Source organism: Trichechus manatus, unplaced genomic scaffold, assembly GCF_000243295.1.
Source record: "Trichechus manatus latirostris isolate Lorelei unplaced genomic scaffold, TriManLat1.0 scaffold00187, whole genome shotgun sequence".
Classification (NCBI taxonomy): Eukaryota; Metazoa; Chordata; class Mammalia; order Sirenia; family Trichechidae; genus Trichechus; species Trichechus manatus.
Genome location: NW_004444123.1, coordinates 4825107 through 4837571, shown reverse-complemented (window position 1 = coordinate 4837571; position 12465 = coordinate 4825107). Strand labels below are relative to the sequence as shown.

The window sequence follows — 12465 nt, the reverse complement described above, 5'->3', positions numbered from 1 at the left end:
TGTTTGGATATCATCATTTGTCTTTGATAGAACTACATTACCAGCTGTGTAATGAAGCAGTTTATAGAAAGGAGCTATTTCCTGTCATTATTAACCCTTCATAACTTGGTCTTATTTCATTAAGCTAAAATGATTAGCACTGCCAGAAAAGCATCACATGAAAAAATGTGATGGACACAGCAAGGACCGTTCATTCATATTAAAAATCAGACATATAAAAACATTCATCAAAATCCAAAATAAGTTCCCTTCAAAGGTGGGAAAATAGTATAAGTTAGAGCTTAGACCGGGCTTCCCGAGAGCAGCACAACTGACAATTTGTGGTGGGGGCCGTCCTGTGCGCTGTAGGAAGGGCAGCACCCCCTGGCCTTTCCACCAGATGCTGGTGGTCCCTTCGCCCCAGTCATGACAATCAGGTGTCTCCAGACACTGCCATCCGTCCCCTGTCCCCGTCCCCCCAGGGGGTAAGAGCACCCTCCCGCACGAGGAACGCTGGCTGAGACGGACTGATGAGATGAGCGGAAAGCATCCCTGCAGCTCTCCTGAGCACCAGGTCCACGTGCATTTCCCTCCCCTGCGATGCCTGCGAGTCACACACACGCTCCTTCCGCCAAGAGGTGGATAAATGAAAGAGACATAAACATAGGAAAACTAAAGAACTCTTTTTATTTACTGAGAAAGAGGTGGGTAAATGACAGCCAGTTCACGTACTGTAAAACAGGTTAAATTTAACATATACTGTTAAATAGCATAGAAAGGAAAAAAATATAGACAGCACAGTGATGAATTTTCACAAAAGGCGGTAGATTTGCACTACAGAGTAGTGGGGTATTTCTAAGCCAGATGTCAGGTTATTGTGACCCATCTGTACCCAATTAAGTTTTCTAAGAAGCTCAAGAACGTTTAAAACCTCAGACTTAAAATTTAAACCTAGACATGACAATCGTAAGCACACCACTCAGTCACTGAAAACTTCTCCTAAGTGCCACTCCCAGGTAAGTACTTTTCGTAACATTATTTCCCCCCAAGGCTTAGAATGTGGCATCTCGTGTTTCCAGTGTCATCGCACACAGGACTAAAAATCCAGCCAAGGAGGAAAGTGTCCTTCTTTCTATAAAGTGTTCTCAGCTACCAGTAAAAAAGCGAAAACGAGGCAAGGTGCGGGCACTTTCTACAGCTGTTGCTGAAGAACAGCAAAAGCAATTCCAAAGTGTCGCGCTTCTTGTACCAAAGGCACGGCTCGTGGAACCAAGTCTATAAGGCTACAGCAGTTGAACATCAATCTTTAAAGGCTGGGCGATATTAAGCACTATACACAGCTCGGTGTCTCCTGGCTAGGCTAGCGCATGCCCAGGATCTGTCTGCTTTTCAGGTGATAGTTTTTTTCGATATCTGACAGGGCTTGAGCACGCAGCTGAGCAGCATGAAGCCGTTTCTTCAGATCTCGGCACTTGGATTTTGAGGTCAGCAGATTCTCTGAATTCTCACTCCTCATGACATTCTCTTTACTTTCCCCACTGAAATGAACTTTCTTCTTAATCATCGAGGATGGAAGATCGAGGTCTTTAAAAAGAAAAACAAAGAGGCTTTTGAGTACTAGAACAGGCGTTCAACTCCTCCACCCTGTCATTCTTATCCACACTTAGCCAAAAATACTCATTTACTCTTCATGCTCATTGGAAATCTGGGGTAGGAGGTGAGGGGTGGGCTGGGCAGAAACCAATCAGCCCTTCAGTCCAAATAACCTTTGAATGTTCCAAAAATCAAGGAACATGTTTTACTCTCTTAACAATTAACTTTTTCTCCTAAGATTAAACGCACTGGGGATTATGAGCCATAACATTAAACTTTTAGAAATCAATGTTATTTATCCCTATTCTTGAAAATAAGTGCCATTTTATCTAGGACACATTGCTTCCAGAAAAGCATGGCCCTATTCTAGCAGGAGGAGACAGACCATGAACAGATAAACAAGTACACATGAAGACTATGAGGCGGTAGAAGTGCTACAGGGAAAAAATTACACGGAGAAGGGGAACCAGAAACGCCGGGTGGCGTGTGGAGTGACCAGAGAAAGCCTCCCACGGAGGTGCCTTCTGAGCAGTGACCCGATGCCAGTGAGGAGGAAGTCAGCCTGCTGCTGCCTGGAGGAAGAGCACTCCAGGCCAAAGAACTGGAAAAGGTCCGGGTAGGAGGGCACAGAACACTTCCTTCCCATTGTCTCCTGGCTCTGACTTCCCACTGCAGACACCGATTCTGCTTCAAAGCAAAGTTGTTGATCGCTTTTAAGACCTTAACTCCATTGTTTCAAATAAACCCATCTTTTATTACCACAGCCAGCTCATATACAGTCACATAGAGTAAATTCAATACACACCGTTAAAAGAAGAAAATATAGACATCACAGTGAATTTGCAAACCAACATTATCTTACTAATAGGATAGTTTTATAAAAAGAATTAGTAGTTCATTAAATAAACTAAGAATGGCTTTAAAAAAGAAGATAGTGATGATCTTGATGTATTTATATTTTCTTCATGTTTGAATTTCATAGCCCAAGGATGGGAAGAGGATATTCAGAACTGTTCTGGGTTCACAGTGACACCTGTTCCCCACTGCTTTGTTTTCTACCTTAGGGCTCTGACATGCCTGGTATTTCAGTGCTGAGAACTTCAAAACGTCTCCTAGCCCCAGTGGATACTAGATTTCCTACCGCTCATTTCAAGTACCTGCCATGGTTCACATACATGGTTCACATACTATCTATGTATCCCATAAAATGAAATACATCCTTATCTAGATGTTTTCATCCTTGGCTCTAAGGCTATTCAGGGCAAGATGTACACAAACTCTTTAACTAGAAGCGCGTCCCGATCAGGTCTTCAGCAGTGCTCTACAATGGGTCTGACGCGTGAACTCGCCCGGAGAGAACTCCCGAGCTCTACCGCCATGATCATGACTAGAGTCCTTCTATAAAGGGCAGCACGCAGTCTAAGAAAAGCTGAAACAAGGATCATGAAAATACGGAAATGGTGGATAGTGACAGTGAAAAAACAAGGAAGAGGATATTTTAACAGAGACGAAGCCGAAGTTTTATGTAACTCTTGTTTCATTTTCTTCTATCACTAGTTTCATTCACTACCATCACCTATTCACTGTAAAGTTACCAGAAATCATCAAAATAACTGAAGTAATTTCTTTTTGTCAGTTCCGTTTACAAAATGCTGTCATGATCACTGATGTAATCAGATTCCCTCAATTTATTAAAGATGAAAATGACAGCCTTAAGAGATCCTTTCCTACACAGCACAAGGGAGTCATAAGAACTGACTAAATTTCACTGAAAATACACATACTTAATTTTTAAAACCAACAAAAAACTTTTAAAAATAATTTTTGTCATGAAGAAACCAACAGAGGCAACCAATGTCAGAAAACAATATGTGTATTATTTAATGAGAAACTACTTTGCTTTGTAAACCTTCATCTAAAGCACAATAAAAAAAAAAAGAAATCTGATGTAAAAAAAAATCAACAGAAAGCATGCTTAACACTTAACATGATCTTAAAGATCGAGTAGCTTAAATTAGACTTAGGGTTTCCATGAACGGGGAAAATGTTGGACGTTGGTTCACTGTCTCTGCAATGCCGCACCTCTCTAGAGCAGCGGTGGGGCGATGCGCACACCAAGACAGGGCCGTGAGAGAGCCAGTACTTTCTACATACCAGACTGAATGAAGATGGAAAGACACAGAGCAGATGGAGATACAGGATAATCCAAATTTTGACAAGTACGTATTTCAGCTTGAACAGGACTTAGCAAAGGCCCCGAAACAATGGCCAGTTCTGCAGCTGGTCTCCCACCTTTCAGGAAGGATGAGCCATCACAGTATTAAAATGCTAGAGTCTTTGCTTGAAACTTGAATCCAAAAATGCAGAGTTTTGATAATATAACCAGAGAAAAATCTGGAATCCATAGTACTTTTTAAATGTTCTAATTTTCAAAAATAAATATTGAATATTAAGCATGTAATTTAATCAGGTAAATAAGATCAAAGGTGAAATTATTATGACTCATGGCCTGAGGTCTATGAACCCAGTAAATAAACCATTGCTGTAACACAATCTTACATCCATTTGAATGCACATATTCAATGAAATTCATCTTAAAATTTGAGACTCTGTAAATCAAAAGAGCGACCACAGGCATCTTCAGCGCCACACTTGTGGGCTGTTCTTCATTTGCGGTACCCGTCCTTGTTTTCTGGGTTGGTTCTCATACCTGGATTACTTGCCAGAGACAGGAGCTTCTGCTCCTTCAGCAGGCTGTAATTCTTTAACAGACTTTCCGCTCTCGCCAGCTTATCCTCTGCAAGTCTCTCACGAATACAAATCTCACGCTCCTTTTCTTTAAAAGGGAATTAAAAAAGAAAGAAATTAACAAGTGGCTTTGGGTATAAAATAATTTACGTTTGGTAATCTTACCTCTTTGTCTCAGCATGCCTGATCACTGGTTAGTCATGTTCTGTGGAAGATTTCTTACTGTATGCTCTGGTCAACCTGATCGTGCTAGTTCTGAATTTAGTGTTTTCATATGCTGCTTGCGTTATCCTGTAAGGACTGGTTTACACACGAGCACAGAGTTAGCTTCAACCTTTGGTCATGTGCGGGAAGCAAAAACTAAAGCCATCTCTGCAGACAACAGTTCACCTTCAGCGGTCTCACCCGGCCTCACAGTACAAAACCTCCTTCTTCTAGTTGAATAAAAGCACCCAAATAGAAAGAAACACCACATCTCAGGAGGTAGTTCTTTAGATTTGTAACAAAGGATATTATTTCTTCATGGCCCAGAATTCAGAAAGTGCTCAGATGCCAGGTGCTATATGAAATTACAAAACACTAAGTTTTTTTTTTTTTTTATTGTTGTGCTTTAAGTGAAAGTTTACAATTCAAGTTAGTGTCTCATACAAAAATTTATACATACATTACTTTGTGACCCTACTTGCTCTTCCTATACTGTGACAGCACAATCTTCCTTTCCGCCGTGGATTTTCCATGTCCTTTCAACCAGCTCCTGACCCTCTCTGCCTTCTCATCTCGCCTCTGGACAGGAGCTGCCCATTTAGTCTCATTGAGGTAAGTTTTAAGAACAAGTTTTGTTTTGCTGTGTACAGAATCTTTTGACAAAAGAGTCAAAAAAGATTTCCAGATAAGCTGCTATATAGTTTAGCATATCTTACAATACTGTACAATATTTAATTGTCATTAAAAAGTAAAACATAAACCAATGCATTGGACTCTTTACAGGCACATTTAAATATGTAAATTCTACATCCTAGTTTGGTGAGTAGCGTCTGAGCTCTTAAAAGCTTGCGAGCAGCCATCTAAGACACAACTATTGGTCTCCACGCATCTGGAGTAAAAGAGAATGAAGAAAACTAGTCCACAGGACTAATAGCCCACATGAACCACGGCCTCTTCTAACCTGAGACCAGAAGAACTAGATGGTGCCCAGCTACCACTACAGACCATTCTGACTAGGGACATAATAAAAGGTCCAGGACAGAAGGGAGAAAAAGTGTAAAACAAAATTCAAATTCCTAAGAAAGAGCAGACCTACTGGACCAATAGAGACTAGAGGAATCCCCAAGAGTATCGCCCTAAAATACTCTTTTAACTTGGAACTGAAGCTATTTCTGGAGGTCACCTTTCAGCCAAATAATAGATTATATTATAGATTAGTGAGTAATGTGCTCCCTTAAACAATCAACTGTATGAGACCAAACAGTCAACTTCATCCAAAAGCAAAGATGAGAAGGCAAGGAGGCGCAGGGCAGCTACATCAACGTAAACAGAACAAACAGAATAGAAATAATGAGAATGCCGACACATTGTAAAGTTGTAACCCACGTCACGGAACAATCTGTATAAAAATTGTTAATGGGAACCTAATCTGCTACATAAACTTTCACCTAAAACACAATATAATATTAAATAAATAAATAGACAAAAAGTATTTAAAGTCTGCATTGGGCACAAAGCTGCAGAACTGAGATCAGGATTGTTGTAAGGGCGGCAGGAAACACAGCCCCATCAGTAGTCTCTTCACTTAAAATGAAGAGCCTCCCTGCGGTTGCTACCTCGGGTAATTCTAAAACCTTGGTAGCAGCGCTCACCTTGGTGAAGCAGAGATTTTCACCATCAAAACTAATTAGCACCTACTCAGTCAATACCCAGCAAGTTAATGTCAACAGCCATCAGAGTATTGTTTATAAACCTAGAATATCTTGTACCCATTTTCTCTATTGAATTGCCTGAACATATCTAACTATATATTGTAGGATTTTAGACCTGAAACGGTGTTAGTGCAGCCATTTTAGAAGGTAGAAGTAATGGCTTTTATTATGGAAGGCAGCGAATTCCAAGACCTTCCTTTACAGTGAAAAAACCTTACGGTATTTAAAGAAGAGAAAGAAAAAAAGTAACTCTATAGCAAAGTATAGCAAAGTCAAAACTGAAGAAAATTAGAACAAGTCCACAAGAGCCAAACTACGACCATCTCTAGAATAGATTTAATGCGTTGAACACTAGTGACCAAAGACCAGATGAGCTGTGGAATGACTTCAAGGACATCATACACAAAGAAAGCAAGAGGTCATTAAAAAGACAGGATAGAAAGAAAAGATCTAAATGGATGTCAGACGAGACTCTGAAACTTGCTCTTGAAAGTCGAGTAGCTAAAGCGAAAGGAAGAAATGATGAAGTAAAAGAGCTGAACAGAAGATTTCAAAGGGCGGCTCAAGAAGACATAGTAAAGTATTTTGATGACATGTGCAAAGACCTGGAGATAGAAAACCAAGAGCAAAGAACACGTTTAGCATTTCTCAAGCTGAAAGACCTGTGGAAAAAATTCAAGCCCTGAGTTGCAATACTGAAGGATTCTATGGGGAAAATGTTAAACAACGCAGGAAGCATCAAAAGAAGATGGAAGGAATACACAGAGTCACTATACCAAAAAGAATTGGTCAACATTCAACCTTTGTAGGAGATAACATATGATCAGGAACCGACGGTACTGAAGGAAGAAGTCCAAGCTGCACTGAAGGCATTGGTGAAAGACAAAGCTCCAGGAATTGACAGAATACCAATTGAGATGTTTTAACAAATGGATGCAGCACTGGAATTGCTCACTCGTCTATGCCAAGAAATTTGGAAGAGAGCTACCTGGCCAACTGACTGGAAGAGACCCATATTTATGCCTATTCTCAAGAAAAGTGATCCAACAGAATGCAGAAATTATCAAACAATACCGTTAATATCACATGCAAGCAAAATTTTGCTGAAGATCATTCAAAAGCGGCTGCAGCAGTATAGACAGGGAACTGCCAAAAATTCAAGCTGGATTTAGAAGAGGACATGGAACCAGGGATATCATTGCTGATGTCAGATGGATCCTGGCTGAAAGCAGAGAATACCAGAAAGATGTTTACCTGTGTTTTATTGACTATGGTGAGGCATTCAACTGTGTGAATCATAACAAATTATGGATAACATTGCAAGAATGGGAATTCCAGAACACTTAATTGTGCTCATGAGGAACGTACATAGATCAAGAGGCAGTCGTTCGAACAGAACAAGGGGATACTACATGGTTTAAAGTCAGGAAAGGTGTACGTCAGGGTTGTATCCTTTCACCATACCTATTCAATCTGTATGCTGAGCAAATAACCTGAGAAGCTGGACTATAGGAAGAAGAACGGGGCATCAAGATTGGAGAAAGACTCATTAACAACCTGTGTTATGCAGATGACACGACCTTGCTTGCTGAAAGTGAAGAGGACTTGAAGCACTAACTGGTGAAGATCAAAGACTACAGCCCTCAGTATGGATTACACCTCAACATGAAGAAAACAAAAATCCTCAACCGGACCAATAAGCAACATGGTGATAAACAGAGAAAAGACTGAAGTTGTCAAGGATTTCATTTTACTTGGATCTACAGTCAGTGCCCATGGAAGCAGCAGTCAAGAAATCAAACGTTGCATTGCACTGGGCAAATCTGCTGCAAGAGATCTCTTTAAAGTGTTGAAAAGCAAAGATGTCACCTTGAGGACTAAGGTGGGCCTGACCCAAGCCATGGTGTTTTCAATCACCTCATCAGCATGTGAAAGCTGGACAATGAATAAGGAAGAAAAATTGACACCTTTGAATTGGGGTGTTGGTGAAGAATACTGAATATACCATGGACTGCCAAAAGAACAAACAAATCCGTCTTGGAAGAAGTACAGCCAGAATGCTCCTCAGAAGCGAGGATGGCAAGACATCATCTCATGTACTTTGGACGTATTATCAGGAGGGACCAATCCCTGGAGAACGACATCATGCTTGGTAAAGTAGAGGTTCAGCGAAAAAGAGGAAGACCCTCAACGAGATGGACTGACACAGTGGCTGCAATAATGGGCTCAAGCATAGCAACAATTGTGAGAATGGCGCAGGACCAGGCAGTGTTCTTCTGTTGTGCATAGGGTCGCTATGAGTCCGAACCAACTAGACGGCACCTGACAACAACATAGCAAAGCATAAACGCTATTTGTCAGCCATCACAGTTGGTGTCCAACAATACAATGACTTACAACTGATCTCAGAGAAAGAAGGCAAGTACGCAGGGCCAGCAAGCTTAGTTATTAGTTTACAAAATATATTTTGGTGTTTCAAATGCTTATAAGAATGTTCTAAGAGAACACACGCATATAAAATATTGTCTGAATAACATTCACACACATCAAAATAACCCTCCCGTAGCTCTCCTTTGCTTCGACCCCCATTCAGACTTACGCTCCAGTCTTTCTTCTCTTGCTCTGAGGGCTCGCTCTCGCTCCTGTAACTGCAGCTCCTTTAGTTTGAGCTCACTCGTTACCGGGCTGGAATCCTGCAACTTGCCTGACTCCGCTAAGCGTCGCCCTCTTCTCTGAGGGTTTTTTCTTTGCTCTTCTGCAACCAAGTCTGCTATCAAAGGGTTCTCAAGAATTTCTTCCACAGAAGGTCGATGGTAATCCTGGGAAAAAATATGCAGTGTCACAGCCAGATTCCATAAGAGAATGCTCATCCTAAGACAGCAGTTACATTAAAAGGTACACACAGTTCCAAGGTGAAAGAGAGGACTCTTTTATGGATGAGTCTTAAATATCAGGAAAAGCAAGTTCACTGGTGGCTTTAACTCAAGGTTCTGGATCCACAAGATTATCTAGATTTAACTTACTCCCCACCCACTCCCCAACCTTCTAACCTTTCTAAGGAGGCCCAATCTCTAAAGTACTTTTGGATATCTTGTGTCGGTGCTTGGTAGAGGTCTGTTTTAGGGGAAGGAGTCCTTGGGTGGCGTAAACAGTTAACACACTTGGCCGCTAACTGAAAGTTTAGAGCTTTGCATCTACTCAAAGGCGCCTCGGAAAAAAGGCCTGGAGATCTACTCCTAATAAATCAGCCATTGAAAACTCTATGGAGCACAGTTCTACTCAGGCACCATGAGGTCTCCAGAAGTTGGAATCAACTCCAAGGCAACTGGTACTGGTTACTTCCCTTACGTCTCTAAGCTACGTTAAGCAGGATACTTTCTCACTGACCTTCAATCTTGTTACTTCACCTATATCCTTCTTTATGATTCTACATCTCCCTCTCCACCCCATGGCCAAATCTTTCCTACATAATCAATTTCTTCATTCAAGCTGCTTTCCCACCACTTTTTTTAGACTCCCCTTTTACTGGTCTCTAAACTCTCAGTAAGAGCTAAAGGCAGAGTAATAAAGTCTTATTTCTGGCCCTTTCCCTTACCACCTGCCACTTAGAGGTAGGCCAGGACAGGGGGAACTGAGCATTTGGATGCTTTCTGCAATCTTTTCTGCTACCAACCATCTGTCAGCAGAGCAGAGAGTGGGAGGAGAAATAAAGAAAGCACAGAAGGTAGGCCAGCAAGGATGTCCAGTTTGCCAAATTTACAATGTTTTTGCTTGTGTTAACACAGTACATTTAGCTAAGGAAATACATGTAATGTTTCTTTGGTCTCCATTGCTCTAGGAGAGAGAATATATACAGTCACATGTCATTTAACGTCCACAGTACGTTCTGTGAAACAGGACATTACGTGATTTGGACCTTGTGCGAACACCATGTTAGAGGCAGTCCCCGGGTTACGAGTATCCAACTTACAGACAACTTACACTTAAGAACGGACTGCCATAAAGCCTATTATATTAAAAATTTGAGTTAAATACATACAATGGTTCATAATAATGAATGCATACACTACTTTATGACGTTCAGGAAAACACTGTGCGGGCTGGAAGTATTTGTTAAGTGTTTTATATCCATAGAAAGGTAAAATATATGCTATATATTAAGACAAACATTTGACTGACGCTAAATAAGAACCGTATATGCCTGTTCTGACTTATCTACAAATTCGACTTAAAGACAGACTTAGGAAGAGATCTTGTTTGGAACCTGGGGGCTGCCTATATACGAGAGACATGAGACACATGTGCTGTGTGCGGGAAGCTGTTGCATTCACTATGTCCCGTTACACCCGCTACATCCCGTTCTCCAACTGGGATTCTAAACTCTATTATAACTTTATGGGACCACAGATGTCTATGTGGTCAGATGTTGCCCAAACAGACGTTACGCAGCACATGACTGTACTCCAAAATCTAACTGAAAGAGGACTTCTGGCAAAATGGCGCTCTAGGCAGAAGCACCACCCCGTCCCTCCACAGCAAAGATCTGAAAAACTGAGCCGAACAGACAAAACAACAATCCTGAAACCCTAAGGCATCAAGTGAAGAGATAAAGAACTCAGCCAAGCACCAAATGGAGTGGGAAAACTGGCACAGAGTGGAGAGTGGGGAGGGATTCATGCAGGGGTCCCCTATCAGCTAACGCGGCGTGGATCCGCCGTCTTGGACTCCAGTCGGAGACTGGCGAGCAGGGGGTGCGAGGGGGCAGCTTCACGGAGCTTCCAGTGGGAGAAAAAACAACCAGTAATTTAAGATGTATGCTTTCCCACCCCCCACCCTTCTTCGCCCCCACTCGGCCTCCTCTGCTTCCCGCGGCCACAGTCTCTTGTCCAGGAAGCACTGGCTGCTTGGATTCCACCCACCCAAACGGGCCGGCTCCCTGAGTGCCATCTGTTGGCTGCTGGTGTTGCTTTTTTCCACTTCTTTTGATTTCTTCCTTACCTCTCACCACCTCCCCCTCCTTTGGCTCAAATACCTGGCTCCGTGCACCATCTTTGCTTCTTCCTGGGGGGCTGCAGAGCTCCGGTAATTTGTGATATACGCTTTCCCACCCCCTACCCTTCTTCACCCACACTCGGCCTCCTCTGCTTCCTGTGGACACAGTCTCTTGTCTGGGAAGCACCGGCTGCTTGGATTCCACCAGCCCACACTAGCTGGCTCTCTGAGTGCCAATTGTTGGCTGCTGGTATTGCTTTGTTTCCGCTTCTTTTGATTTTCTTCCTTACCTCTCACCACCTCCCCCTCCTTTCGCTCAAATACCTGGCTCCGTGCATCATCTTTGCTTCTTCCTGAGGGGCTGTGGAGCTCCATTCAAGTGTGGAGCTGCTCCCCAATCTGGGCTGCCGCGCTGGTGGGATCCCGGGGCTTTTGTTTGTTTGTTTTGAATTGTTTGTTAGTTTTCTTTTCCTTTTCTTGAGTTGGGTGCCCGTTCTGGCCAGGCGGTGATGCTTGGTTTGGAACCTACCCCCTCAGCTTGCACAGACGTGCAGAGGGATCCCTGAGAGCATTTCTTTTTCAGTTGTTTTTTTTTTTTTTTTCTTTTTTTTCTGTTTTTTGGGGGGCTTTTCCTGTTCTTTTTTTTTTTAATTTGTTTTGTTTTATTTTCCCTCTTTTTCCCTTTTTGTCTTTCTTCATTACTCAGTTTCTCATCTCTCTCTGTTTTCCTTCTCCTTCTGTACCCTGAATACCTGGAGTTGTATACCTCTACACCTTCTAGCCAGGCTGTGCTGCAACACTTGAGAACAACTTCCCCAGACCTCATAGCCACACCGGTGGGATCCCTGGGAACTTTCTGATTTTTATTTATTCATTCTTTTCTTTTCTTTTTTTTCCTTCCTCTTCCCCTTTTTGTTTTTCTCCATTTCATAGTCTCTCATCTCTCCACTCCAACGGCAAGCTCCCCGAGCATTCTTTTTTGTTTGTTTGTAAGTTTTTGGCTACTGTTCCTCTCTCCTCTCTCCCATATTCAACTTAGCTCCACACAAAACCATCTCCCCGCTACATCCTGCCTACCTGCACCATGTGCTTAACATCACACCACCAAGCAGCACAGGCATGGCCTACTGGACCCTGCCCTGCACTGATTACTGACCCGCCCTGGTGGCTGTAATAAGTGCCACAAACAACCCATCCCAGTAACTCCTCTTCAGCTAGACCTTCCCTGCTGTACCAT

The 12465-nt window shown here is 42.3% G+C and overlaps 1 protein-coding gene across 1 annotated transcript in view; it reads right to left on the bottom strand.

Annotated features, from left to right (window-relative positions):
* Positions 1–620: 620 nt before the first annotated feature.
* The window catches only part of NEK2 (NIMA related kinase 2), a 17415-nt gene continuing 5570 nt past the window's right edge, over positions 621–12465 (bottom strand). The window contains exons 6-8 of the mRNA XM_004387543.2: positions 8836–9055; positions 4283–4408; positions 621–1563 (exon numbers count right to left, since the gene is read on the bottom strand). Coding sequence (XP_004387600.1) covers positions 1340–1563; positions 4283–4408; positions 8836–9055 — 570 coding nt within the window. The 3' untranslated portion in view covers positions 621–1339. The remainder of the gene's footprint in view (positions 1564–4282; positions 4409–8835; positions 9056–12465) is intronic.